This window comes from Podarcis vaucheri, assembly GCF_965113315.1.
Source record: "Podarcis vaucheri genome assembly, chromosome: 10".
NCBI lineage: Eukaryota > Metazoa > Chordata > Lepidosauria > Squamata > Lacertidae > Podarcis > Podarcis vaucheri.
Window position 1 is genome coordinate 63,670,989 of NC_138748.1, and position 14,502 is coordinate 63,685,490.

At 41.3% G+C, this 14,502-nt stretch overlaps 1 protein-coding gene across 9 annotated transcripts in view; it reads left to right on the plus strand.

Moving 5' to 3' along the window:
• Positions 1-14,502, plus strand: part of USP6NL (USP6 N-terminal like) — a 141,843-nt gene that overhangs the window by 93,125 nt on the left and 34,216 nt on the right. For all 9 annotated transcript variants that reach the window (XM_082238816.1, XM_082238813.1, XM_082238815.1 and 6 more), the window contains 3 exons: positions 7,587-7,694; positions 10,578-10,687; positions 12,902-12,950. In XM_082238816.1, coding sequence (XP_082094942.1) covers positions 7,587-7,694; positions 10,578-10,687; positions 12,902-12,950 — 267 coding nt within the window. The remainder of the gene's footprint in view (positions 1-7,586; positions 7,695-10,577; positions 10,688-12,901; positions 12,951-14,502) is intronic.

The window sequence follows — 14,502 nt, forward strand, 5'->3', positions numbered from 1 at the left end:
ATATTTGTAGATATAGATGTGTGGATTTGAACTCTGGCTTCCCCAGGTCCTAGGTCCTAGTCCAACCCTCTTAACTGTTACGCCACACTGGCTCATGAACATTCTACATGCTCAAAGGAAGCTTTCTAGCTATAGAACGTTGACAGACAGTGAAGCTTCCTTGGTAGGATCTAAGGAGAAGGAGGAGCTTCACATCTAGCAGGAAATATAACCAGTTTGTCTGTAGGAAGTGGGTTGGAGGTGCTGAGGTTTGAGGGAAAGAGAAGAGCAGGAGAAGATGGTCTGGGAGGAAATCCAAGCGGGACAGAAGGGACTTACACTGTTGGGTAGAAATGTACAGGAAAGGAAGATTTGCAAGATGGGAGGGATATATAGCAATTTGCTCTTGGTCATATTTCTCTTTGCCAAAGGGCAGAATCCTGATTGATCAGATTTGGGTAGAAAGTGCTAAGAAATAGGCTTGGACCATCACTATGTTTAACGGTGTCCATCTAACAGGAATAACAGGGTTCCTGTAGATGCAATAACATTCTTTCTTTCCTCTCCTAGCTGCCCACAAACCAGTTATGTACAAGTGCAAAATTTGAGGTCTCCAAACTCCCAATTTCCATGTTGGGCATGTTTTGGAACTACTTTCCTTTTAATAATCCCATTTTAAAAATAATAATTATTATTCTCCTCCTACTACAGCAGCAATTGTATTAACTGGTACATGTTTTGTGTGCCACATTGAAAAAGAACCTCAGAAACTAAGCACATTGCACCAATTTGTGATACAGCTCTTTCTCTCTGGAGGCTCTTACTATAGAAAATGTTTTACTATTTAGCCTCCCTCCCCCTCCCTCCCTTTGTTGGTCTTTTCTAAAGTTGGGAAGAGAAATGCTGGCAAAGGCATTTAAGGACGTTAAAGCTGTTCTGTGGAATGTAAGGGAAGGAGACATTCACTATTCTTTCATTAGAATGGTCCCTATCACGCCAGTTTGGCAAAGTTTTTGAAAATGGATATGCCTTGTGCAGTCTTGGCCAAGCCTCAATTTTGACTTCAGCTTCTTATCTCTAAAATGGGCATAAGTTATTGCCTTGACTTGCAGCATTGTTTGGAGCACAAGGGCAGCAAAAACTTCTAAAGCACTTCTCAAATCTTGTGTGATGCATAATATATAAATTGCAGAGAGGGAGGTATTTGTTCAACACCCCACCTTCCTAACATGCACACACACACCCCAACTCCAATAACCTGCAACCTTTCTTTAGTAGCATAGGGAATCAACACGTTTGCTTCTCTGTTTGCTGCTTGACAGCCCTTCTTGACCTGGTGCTTTGAGTTTATGTGTTTGCATCTTAATTATATCCTGCAGCTGAGATAGGGCATATCAAGCCATCAATCACGGCAGGCATTAAAGCCTCTTTTGTCCTGGTGTGACCATAACTTTCAGAGTGCCTTGAATAAAAATGTCATTCACTGTATTCACATTCAAATGTCTTCTTTGCTGTGCCATCTGACTCGCTTGTTGATGGAGTAGCTATCTGACTGAGAGAAAAGAAATAAGGAAGCGTCAGGGAGGAGGGGGGAGAAACTGCCAGGCTTGAGGTAGCTGAAAATAATTTAGAGTTTATTGAGAGACTCTGTGTCAAATTGTCCCCTTGTTCCCCATTCCCCTGTCCATAGCTTCCAAAGAATAAATAAAAGCCTCTCTGAGATTCAGAAGGAGATAGCAACAAGGCTTCCTCTCGCTGTCCCATTTCTGATTCACACAGAAGTCAGTGAATGAGGCTCCATATGGCGTGAAGCCTCCACGTGACTGTAGTAGCTATGGGTTCTAGCAGCTGCTACAGCCACTTGCAGATCAGTTCTGTATATTTATTGTATTTAGATAACGCCATGTAACCAAGCTTACAACAAGAATCAAAATTAAAAATGGATCCAGCAAAACATATACAAACAATACAATAACAAGTGGCAAAGAGAACACTGATTAGTCCTTCCAACCCTCTCTGTGGGCAGTTTCCAGCTAACACATCATGTCAGTGGAAGGAATTCTGCTTATGGAACAGAACTCCCTCCACCTACACCCCCCGCAGCCCCCCAATATCTGCTCTGGAAGGCTGGGGGAAACCCCAGAACATATTTAGTGGGTGTATGGGGGTTAAAGGAGTGCCGTGGCACAAGTTGGAAATCCTTGCAGTGATTGAACGAGTTAGCTGGATACTATTCTGTCTCTCCAACACCATTTTGCTTGCTTACTTTCCATATTGGTAGCACGTGGTTTAATCTTGGACCCCAGAGCAATTTCTGGTGCTTTGTTTCCTGTTAATTTATTTCAACTGTTAATTCCTGGTTATTTGAGTCCAGTAAGAAACCAGGTGCTCTAAAGAGAGAAAGGATGAAAAAAGAGAGGATGAGGCTCTTTGCAGATAGATGTAGCAGCTGGTTCAATCCTTAGCTTCTACGGTCACCCTGAGATTTCCCCCCTTATGCTGAACAAGATCTTGGTTCCTAAAAACTCAGGAAAGTAAGAATACCTGTGAAGCTTCTTGTTTGTACAAGATAATGAAGCCCCAAAGGAATACACAGGGCTTTTTGTCCTTTTCATGAATGATTTGGAGGGATGGAGATGGCTGGGGAGATGTTTATTTCAGTCATTATGAAACATAAGAGTCTAATCCTTGATTTTTGAGCTCTGGGAGGCTTGCAGAAGAACATGGCTGCCAGTGCTAGCACAAGGGAAAAAATGCTTGAGAACCAGGTTCTCTTATTTTTAAAACTAAGCCTATATTATCGAATAGGTGCATTAAAATATTGGAGCATGATTCTGAATGTGAAGATGAGAACATTATATAATTGAATGGTATCAAGCTATTGACAGAAATATTCCATTGCATGGTTGGGAATACTTGTGGAAAACTGGAAAGGACTTGTATTTGAAAATACTTACATATTTTGTTTGGCTTCCTATAATAAGCCTCTTCCCGCCTCCAATGAAGATGCCCAGAGCAGCCAGCGATGAGTATAAAGACATAACCAAAATAGTAAACAGTATCCAGAAACAATTTAAAATAGGAACCACAGTATGCAAAGGAAAGATTTCTGAGATAAAAATTATTACAAAACGATGTTATGCTGCTGCTGTTGTTTCATGGTGGCTATTGGCAGAAAATGTACCACCGTGGGGAGTTTACAGAACTAGATTACAGCCAGGTGTGCCCCACCGTAATAGCCTGATAGAACCTCAAAGATTGGAGGCGGCAGCAGGAGCCACAACAGGAGAGGGTCATTACTTGCACACACTGCTTCTTCTGCAGTTTTCCAGAGCCATCTGGTTGGCTGCTGTGGGAAGCAGGAAGCTGCAGGAGACTGACCTTTGGTCTGTTCCTGCAGGGCTCTTCTTCTCCTCTTCTTAAAAAATACCCCGAACATAGGAATCTGCCTTACACCAAGTCAGACCATTGATCCATCTAACTCAGTATTGTCTGCCCAGACAGGTTGTGACTGTAGAGGGCTTGAGGCTGCAGAGAATCCTAGCCCCACCTGGAGATGCCAGGAATTCAACCTTCCACATGCAGAACAGAGCTAGGCTCAGGGTGAGGCTGCAGCCACAGCTGGATTTCACCCTGCCTGTTTCCTTGTGATTGCATGGCCTTCATTTCGTTCCCATAAAGACATTTTTTTAAAAAATCTCTTGTATCAGCTAAGCCAGTGCCAACAAAAGGGTGTTTTTCTTCCTTCGAAGAATATACCCTCAATATTGGCAGCTTATAAGATTTTCTCAGTCTTTTCTGTGTCTCTGAAATCTGAGACAGGCAGTGGGAATCCTTAATCCAGTTTGGTTTTCCTTTTTTTAAGCCAGAATCTGGTAACATCTGTCTGTAATAAAGGACTTCCTTTTTGGAGAACAAGATCAATTAGATCTAAGTGTCAGTAGCCTGCAGGAAAGTCTGGAAAATGTTGTAGCATGGCTCTGAAGGCTTCTTTTTGACTTACAGTACTGTCCCGACGCTACCCTTCAACATTCTCAGAATCTTTTCAGTAACAATTAATGTACATTTTCCATGCCTTTGATATGGTCCATTATTTTGTGACTTCGCTTCTGAATTGGAATTGGCTGTAAAGGCCACTCAAACTCGAGTGTCGTTACCCTTTTTAAGTGTGCACCTGAAAGCAATATGTAAGCACAACAAATCTGATTGCAAATATAAAAGTATTTTTGTAAAGGAATCATCATATGGCTGCAGCACTCTAAAGTAGACATGTGATGGCAAGTGATATTAGAGTTTCAAAAGAATTAACACATCCCTCCCCCTCCAGTGCACACAATTGCATTCACTAACCAAGAATAGTCTCAAGGGTTGGGTGTGTATGTGTGTCAGTCAGTGTGTGTCAGTCAGCTTGGGAGTTTAAATAGCAACAGGAAACATTTAGTTGTGGGTCTTATGGTGATTATGGAAAGTCAAGGTGTACATATTTATTTTCGTAAGCCACGTTTCTGGACCATCATCTTTACTTCCCATCATGTGGGAAAATGGTGTAACAGTGGTCTATCTCACAGGGTTGTTGTGAAGAAGTACACAGAATATAAAGCACTTTGCAAATTTATGATAAGAATCTAATTTGTCCAGTTTTATTCCACATTTTTTTTCCTTTAAAAATACCTGTGCTTTCCCCCCCATCACGATCAGTTTTATTGCACGTTAGCTAAGCCTGATTCGGTTTTTCCCTTCAGAAAGAACTTAATGAACTGCTGTTTCTGAGAAACATTGTCCCACTCATCTAGTGCTGTGTAATCGGAGCAGATTTACCATGCTCACAGCTGGCATATTCCCACAAGGCCCGATACCCGCTTGGCCTGGAGTGCGCGGCAGCTGTTGATGCAGCTGTTTGCACTGCATCCCGCCATTTCCTCATTCTGCCTTGATCAATTATAATTGCATCAGACAGCGGTGATTCATCCGTTATATTTCATTTACCCTTCATGTGCATGACAGATACTGCTGTTTCCTTATCCTGTTCACCCTTACAACCAGAAAGAGAATATCCACATTTTAGAAATTGCTGTCTGTGTGTAGTGATTTTCCTATGGAGGTCCTTTAGTCCATAGCTGAGTGCAGATGCTTACCTGGGTCAAAGATCCCTTTTTCTGGGCAGAGGACTGAGCAAACATGCCCACCCCATATTCATAACGGAATACGTGATGAAGATGTTTCGTGCGGATGCTTCTATGCACGAGGGCTGAATCAGAATTCTCCCTTCCTCTTCCCTCTGATGGGGAATAATCACACAATTGTGACTTCTGTACAGAAGCATTACAAACATTTATGCGGAACACCCACCTCTGCCCTTACAGTCAGAGTGTAGCAATGTGTGAGAGCATATGAGAGCTACTCTCCCACGAGAAAAGGATGTTGGGACTTCATAAGCACCCAAACGGACCATATGTCTGAGCCGGCTTTTGAAGAAGCTAATCACAGTTTCCACAGCCAATGGGATAGAACTACATTCTGGTTGTCGCATTCTAAGTGACCGAGGGTAAAAGTGATGACCACATAATAGGAAAGATTTCTAATACTTATTATCTGCAATAATTTGGAACTCTAAGCATCCAGTTATTTTTTAATTTGTGTGTGTGGCTGTGAGAAAGGGTGTTGCTTTGAAGAATTTAATTTTCATTGCAAGGTTAAAAGTAACAGTCACGCCATGTAATGGAATTGAACCGCAGAGCTAGCTTGCAAAATCCGCCACTAGTTTTCCCCCCAATGCAGTATTTGACATAGCAGCTAAAGGTTTATAACTGAAATCCTTTATGAATTCATTTGATTTGTAAATTACGTGGAGCCAGGAGATTAAGTGTCTAATCAGTTATTGATTTTGTTTTAACCTTCCAGAACGTGGTGCTTTTGGTGAGACTCATCTCAGCTGAAACCCACAGCCAATTAGCCATATAGCTAGGTGTTCTATCTCAGTATGCCTTTTAGGGCCAACTAGATGTTGCACAAGAGATGCGTAAACAGCCTTCTGCTTCTCTCTTTTTTAAAAAAATTGATTAGATTCTTATGAGTTCAAGCAGAGGAATGGCAGGAGGGGGAAAGGTATAAATGATGAACAATTGTGGTTTCCCTCCAAATGTTTGCATTAGTTTATATTTTGAATTTTGTACACAGTACTCTATGCAAACAGCTTTTGCATTGTAAAACAGCTGTAGGAATGATTTTGAAGTTATGGCCATTCTTAGCGTTGTTCACTTGGGAACATTACTGCACAGAGGTATGGGGGTGGATATTAGGACCCTTTAGGAAGGAAAGGAGCAAGGAAGGAAGGAAGGAAGGAAGGAAGGAAGGAAGGAAGGAAGGAGTAGGCCACAATATGATGGAGCTGTGGAAAGTTACCACTCTGTCTTCAGTGTTGGGGTTGATGGTGTGTGTATATTTCTTATGCTGTACATGCGGCATCCATGGTGCAGTCTACATGCAAATCTAGTCTCCACTTTCTATACTTTAAAGAGGGGCTCCCAAACTGTGGTCCACCAGTGTCCGTGGTTTTGTGGTTGAAGACAGGAGAGGACACCTGTGTCAAATTAATCTAGCGTGGTTCATATATGGCTGCTCTTTCAATCCTGGCATCATGTCCTATATTTATATTGCCACGTTTTGCACCATTGTCTTTGGAGACATCACACTGATCGCAGTTCAACTCAATTTCATTTTGCCGCTGGCCATAACAATAGTAGCTGGTAAGTTATAAGTAGTGGTGACAGGTGACATATTGTGATGAATGGTGGTGATCAAGGCTCTGGTTTGACCATATATGTATATGTGACCCTATTGATTCTCTCCCCCCGAAAATTGCTGTTTACACAAATAAAAGAACTTTTGTTTTTTTAAGGAGCAAAATCAGTGGTCTTGTATGAGTGCTCAAACTGCAGCCAAAAAGGTCTGTTAGGGAGCACATCTGATTACCTTCTGTGAACCCACATGGCAGAGCAACTATTTCCCTTATACAGTGGTACCTCGCAAGACGAATGCCTCGCAAGACGGAAAACTCGCTAGACGAAAGGGGTTTTGGAGTTGCTTCGCAAGACAATTTTCCCTACGGGCTTGCTTCGCAAGACGGAAACATCTTGCAAGTTTGTTTCCTTTTTCTTAAAACCGTTAATACAGTTGCGACTTGACTTCGAGGAGCAACTCATAGCACGCGGTGTGGTAGCCTTTTTTGAGGTTTTTGAAGACTTTGGTGATTTTTGAAGCTTTTCCAAAACTTTTCCGACACCGTGCTTCGCAAGACGAAAAAAATCGCAAGACGACAAAACTCGCGGAACGAATTAATTTCATCTTGCGAGGCACCACTGTAATTCCTCACATTACCCCTTCCTCCTTTTTTCAGATACTTTTCAGTGCATGGCACACCTACTGAATCAACAAAGAGAGAATATCATTGAAACTGTCATGTGCGTACACACAAACACAGGCCACTTCTGTCTAAATTAATAATACCATTTACTTTGTTTCCAGGCTATAGATCTTGGTATAGTTGCCACGTCAAATCTTTTCTGGTTTACTTCTGCTTGATGTTGCTTATTTGTTTATTTACACAGTTTCATAGGAGAATTTATAAAGGAATTCCACTGCAGCTGAGAGGTGAAGTCTGGTCTTTGTTGCTTGATGTCCCTAAAATGAAAGAAGAAATGAAAGACTATTACAATGTGAGTTTCTAAAAAATCTGAAATACTGTATTATGCCTAAGTATTTGAAAATTAGACCGCATAGTGCTTTAGTGTTCCATGATATGACATACAACAAATTGTATTATTATTATTACTATTATTATTTAATTAAAATCTAGTTTAGTAAGGACTAACTGCTTTCATAAAGATTGTTCTTATCCGTTTCATACCTCCAACTTTACTATCAGGTAGAATGATAACCTGTGTATAGCCTTCATGATTCCCTTTGTCTCAAAGGAGAAAAGGTTGATCAGCTTTTAATGAAAGCATTCATTGTGGAAGAAGTCAGTGACTAATTTCCATGGTTCTGGCACCGGTTTCTATATCCTTGTTTGTTGAATATGCTTCAGCGTTCAGGTTCCTTATTAGAAGCAAATATTTGAGTTCTCAGAAAAGGTAGAATCCACACGGAGAACAATGGCTTGCAAATACTCTTGATTAGCACACTTAAAATGTCCGCTGCTTGTGTCATCCTTTAGATGGAACGGTTCAAAAGTTGAGAGGCATCTTTCTCAAAAGCCCTGATTAAATCCTATTAATAGGAACCTAACTACGTCCAGTTGTTTTCCAGGAAATGTCCCTATTTCTCAGCCTGCAAGTGCACTACTCATAAACAGGATAGTCTTGATTCTAGAAGCCATTGGGCACTTTCTCTTTAGCAAGCTGTTTAACCTTTTCTGTCTCTGCTGTTTCCTCCCATGCTAAAGCATGCACACCCACGTTGAAGCTGGAAACAGATGTGATGTGGCAGAGCTATGATCAGGGTTCCTCTACCACCACGCTGCCAACTTTTAAGAAAAATGGGGGTGGTGGTAATTGGCAAGTTCTACCCAAGCTGATTCCAATCTAAGTCCTACTCTGATTCCTACTGCTCTTTGCCCTCCTTGAAGGGAAATGCAGGGGTGTTTCAGATGCTTGAATCTACCCCCCCCCCCAAACGCAGCAGACCTAATAACATATTTGGGGAATGGGATTCTTATTTTATATTGGAAAAACAGAATAGGGAAAGGGTTAAACTCCTCTTCCTCCTAATGCCAGTGATCCATTACGCCCATCAGAAGGAGACCCTTTTGTGGTTGCTTTAAAGTAAAAACAAAGAACATCACCACCACACAAAAGAAGCCTTTGGAGCATAGGAGGTGCCTTGTTTTTTCCCTCAAGGCCCACCACCGATCCATCCATCTAGCTCAGTGTCGTCTGCACTGCTGGCAATAGCTTTCCAGACAGGGGTCTTTACTAGCTACCTGCAGATGCTGGGAATTGAACCTGTGCATGTAGCCAGTAAGCAATGGCCGCTTCCCTAAACACAGTGCTGTTTTTCCTTAAAAAAATGTTTAGGGGTACTCTCATTTTCCTATTCATATTGAAATACTGCCCCTCAATGAGGCCAAACTTAGATTCACAAAATGTTTAGGTGTATACATACGCCTGTGTCCCCGTCCCCCCGAAAAAAGCACTGCCTAAACCTAATCAGAGACCTTGTGTTATACCAGCTTGGGCTCCATGTCCTTGACTGGAAGCAAGCTTTTGAATCTTAACAAAAATAGACCTTGTATATAAACTCCAGTTTCATTTCCCTAATACCCTGAAAGCCTTTCTGACAAGCTTCTGCCAGCTTTTAAGTCGTATGTGCTTGACTGACATGCTCCATATGGAAAAAGGTGTATACTGGATGGGAGAATGGGCTGTACCACTTTAGATTAGATTGGGGACAGGAGATGTCACATATTGGAGTGTCCTCCCTTACGTTTAAAGCAAACAGACACAGCCTTCCTGCAAACAGCAGTCCAACCTAGTAGGTAGCAGGTTAGAATAGACTGTTTTTCTCAGACCTGATTTTATTTGAAGCTAGCATTTTTAGTATATGTGCTGCCGAAGCGAGCACTGAAGCTAGCATTTTTAAAAAGGCATTTATTTTTTTTTACAGCCTGAAATGGCACAATACACTCTTACTTTCTTAGGAGTCTACTGTCTCCAGTCTTGCCAACCTGGTATCCTCCTACTGAGAGTTGTAGTGCAAAACATCTAGAGCTCGTCACATTGGTGAAGGGGTACTATCTCCTTCTGCTTCATGTGTGAGATCTCTGGGCCAGCAAAGCCTTTAGTGTAATATGAATAGATGACATAGATGTATAAATCCAGATTCAGGCTATAATCTAGTCACAGTTAAATCTTTCCAACTAAAATTGGTTGAACTTAAAAGTACTTAAAGCATTTGTTTAACTTTCCCATTTAAATCAATTGGCCTCAGAACATCCTGCCCTTTCTTCTTAGTTATGGGTCATGGTTGTCATCCTGTGTTCAGTTAATTGTTGCTTGTTAAGATCCAGTGGAACTATTCATCAAGATTCAGAAGAATTTGAAATGGCCTACAATTAATCTTAACAAAGATTACAAGTTAACTACAGAAAAATACAGATAAAAAGGGTTTAAGAGAACTGGGCCTGTCTTCAAAGGTTACAGATGCCATCTAGTGATGTGTGCAGGAAAAGAAAGGAAAAAGTCCACCAGGACATGAAAAACTCAAGTGTCTACATTTAAAGGAAAGGCTTGGGCAATTTTAAAAAATATATAAAAATCTTAAAACTGTTGAGAGGGAAATGGACCATTGCTGAAAGTCTTAGAATTCTTTAGGTATGAATTAATCACTGATCTACTGTTAGGGAAATATAATAATGAAGCTTTAGTTGACTTCAAATGTAGGGTTGGGTATGCAGGTGTGCAGGTGAACTATTGAAAGAGAACTGGTTTGCATTCCTATGTATAAATTCTCCCAGCTGCATGCCCAGTCTAGAACATATGCATGAACTGTGAGGTTGCGATACATACACTTGCTGATTATTTTCTCCTTCCTCCCACAAGACCTTAAAAACCCAAGCAAGAGGTACCTCACCAGATATCAGGCAGATTGACCTTGATGTAAATCGGACATACCGGGATCATATCATGTTTAGAGACCGATATGGAGTTAAGTAAGTAAAGCTAAAATCTACTATTCTACACCTTTTCTTATGTATTGCAGACCTTCAGAACACCTCCCCAAGATCTGGTGTTTTGAAAAGCCTTCCTTTGCCATTATTGATTTGTGGAAACACTGGCCACATTTGGACATTGTGCTAAACCAGGCGTGCTTCCCCTCTTCTCCCCAACCCTTCTTCCCAGACAGGAACAGGAGGAATTGGAAAGCTTTTGTTTTCCCTTTATTGCAGCCGTCGGCAAACTGGTGTCTCCCCTCACCCCATTTTTGGACTACAACTCCCATCAGCCCCAGCCAACAAGTGCTGACCGCAGCTGATGGGAGTTGTAGTCAAAAGCCTCTGGAGGGCTTCATGTTGGCCAGGGCTGCTTTACAGTGTACAGTATTAAGAACACATTTTATGGAGCACAATAATAAAAACATAATAAAAAGCACAATGATAGCATAATAAAATAATAATCAAAACAACAGTCTCTCTCTCGCCTCCCCCCCAAGTTTTAACAGGCCATAGATTATTAAATGGCCAAAGGCCTGGGTAAAGAGGAATGCTTGATGCCTGAAGACATGTAATGATGGCAAGCCTCTCTGGGGAGAGCATTCCATAGACGGGGAAGCACCACAGGAAAAGGCCTGTTATTCTGTTGCCACCCTTGAGGGGGTGAGGGACATAGAGAAAGGCCTCAGGTGACAAGCGCAGGATCTGAGTCAGTTTGTATGGGGAGAGGTGGTCCTTAAGGTATTGAGTTCCTGAGCCATGTAAAGTGTTACCGGTCAACACCAGCACTTTGAATTGGGCCCGGAAACTAATTGACATCTATCACCAAACTAGGGATTTTGATTCATTACTAACTATGGCTAGTTTTCAGCAAATCAGCTTCATTACTCATTGTTTTAGGTTAACATGGGTTTCATGTGACATCTGAGGGAAGGGCCATTTGAGATGGGCTGTGAAAGCGGCCTTCCTTCTTCCCTGGCTTTTAGCGTGTTGTCTCTTTGCTGCTGCAGATAAATGTATGGAAATCTCTATTCAGCTGTCTGAAGCTCCAAGCATCCTCCAATGTTTGTCTATTATTCATAAAAACATTTTTATACCACGTGGTTGTGCACTCGGAAGTAAAATTGTAAGGGCATCATCTGGAGAGAGACTGGAAGCTTTTAAAATAAGGACGCTTTAAGAGAAACAAGAAAGAACCTATGTTGCTAAAGCATTTCCCCAGATTTAATACATAAAGAAGCTTGTGCATATAGGAGGGAAATGCCTCATGTAAGCTTGATCACAGGAGTAATTTAATCTCTCACCGAATATGTTTTCCCTTACTAAATCCTTTTCTGCATCCCATAGGAGAACGTGATGAACATGGTTTCCTAACATAATAATATATTCTTAGTTTATATCTGTGAAACTGGTGGTTGAAGTGTAGTGTTCCATGTATCAGTGAGGGCCCTTGAATGCTCCTTTTCATTTCAAACTTGTGAAATCAGATATAATGAAGTATTGATTCTACCCAGTTTTGAAAATGCCAAATGCCACGTCTGTATGAACCCAACAATCGGCTGGGATTGAAATGTTTCATCCCACATCCTCCTTGTTCTGCCTGACTGGAGTGCCTTTCCATGTATTCTTTGTCATCCTTCTAAAGCGGGTCTGTACTGGATGACACCCACCCCTGCCCCACTCCACCCCCCACCCCCCAGCACAACACAATTGCACACAGCAGAATTATAATATTTTTCCTGCTGTAAGGTATGCACTTAAATTTCCTGTGCGCTACAGTCACCTTGTGTTTTAATGCAAAGCAGAAACCCAACTCCATTGTCTATGACTAGTTACCAAAGAGGAACTCTCCTCACTGCAACATTTTGTTGCACACCAAATTGTAATAATAATTGCACAAACTCCTTCCCTTCTACAGAAGTCCTCCATTTCTTTGGCAGCCGTGGGGCTCTTTTAGAACTTTGGTTCAAATTAGGCTTGACATAAAATGGGGTTGTTGGAGGACTGGCTTGTTAGCCTTCGGATGTTTACAAATGTATTAAAGTGTGCAAGAATTTTACAAATATATATCATTTTACAAAGGTTACATAAATGTACAAAATGTGCTTCCTAAGTCCTGAAGGGGGTGAAGTTTTATATCATGATTCATTAATTATTTCATTAGTGTGCACAAAAAATGAGTTATAAGATTTACTTTTTGTCTTTTCTCTCTAGACAACAAGCTTTATTCCATGTTTTAGCTGCATATTCTGTGTATAATACGGTAAGTCACATAGTATGTGGGTGCATGTTGATCTAAATTCATATACACACAGTTACAACGCTTATTCTTGATATACTGCGTAGGTAATTTTATCTATCTATCTATCTATCTATCTATCTGATCTAGTAAGCTACGATGTGCACAGGTTGTGTGCATCTGTGAACAACAAGTTAATAGCTTCCAAACAAGTGAAATTTTATCCATGGTTTGGTTTCTAAATCCTTGCTTGCATGGAAAACACTAACCAGTGTTTCTAGCTCACATGTAACAGGAAGCTGTGGCTAGCTGTGTCTTCCTGGTCTGTTTTGCTACTCACACAAACAGAGAAAGTGATGCAGCTGTAAATGGATTGTGTGCGATTGCACACAGCTCATTTGTATCCTGGCTTATTAAGCGAATATTTGGTTGTATGAACATTACCACTGTAACTATAGCCACGGAAGCAGAATTTCTAAAGGGGAAGATGAAAAACTGAGGTTGTTGGATTGTAGTCAACGTGCTGCCTGCAAGTTGTGACTCAAAGAAGGTGCTACCAAAACTTTTGTTGCTGTAGTAATTTCTTTCTTTTTTTGTCTAAAACCATGGAGATCAGAAACAAGCTTACAAGATCAGTAATAAAATATTGTATTTTATTAAGAGCAGCCAGTGTTAACAGAGCATAAGGAGCCAGTGAATCTGGTGTCAACGAAGAGGTTTTTTTTTTTTTTTTGCCTTGCTCATTTGTTGTTCACGAAAGTGTAAAGCATCCCTTTCCACCTTTGGGGTTTTGTTTTCAAATTCCAGGGGAGTAATCTTTGCAGCAAAGCCAACTAACACTCTGATGGTGCCACAAAGCCCAACAGGTTTATTGTAGCATAACCTTTAATGAGGTCATCCACTTTATGTGCTGCTGAAAACCTGTTGGTCTCTGAGCGGAAATTCTTCGTTCGCAAATTGCGACACACACTTAACCTCTGGGATAGGGTAGGATAAAAATCTAAACAAGGAGATAGGTTATTTTTTAGGTTACACAGAACTGGAATTCTTGCTCATGCTGGGTGAACATTTTCAAAAGGAGGGTAGGGAGGAAAGGTGAATTAAAGAGAGAGTTTGTGGCCTAAGCACCTCCTCGAAATACAAACTTTCTGTACGCAAGGACTAGATTTGAATACAATAGCATTCCACCATGCGAGCCTCCATTTACAGTCTGAAGCAATTCAGGAGAGAACTAGCCCAAAGTGTTGCAAGGGCTAGGTTGAACTGCAGATCTGGAATGTCCCTTCAATGGTTGACCATGCCTCTTGCTTGCCTGGACAAAGGGTGAAGAAGGGCACATGAATGTGTGGGTGTAGAAACCTCTGCCTTTTGCATGGTTGCATCCATTACTCTGCATCTGACCCACTGGCCTGTGGCTCTAGGAAGATGGTCCACAACAGAATGAGGCCCTCAGCAACACCACCACTTGTTCTGCCACACTTTTCAAGTGATCCACAGGGCTGCAGTTCTTCCATCCCTAACAGCTTCCTATTCACGCCACAAGAATCAAATTGACTATGTAATTTGTGGCGTGTTT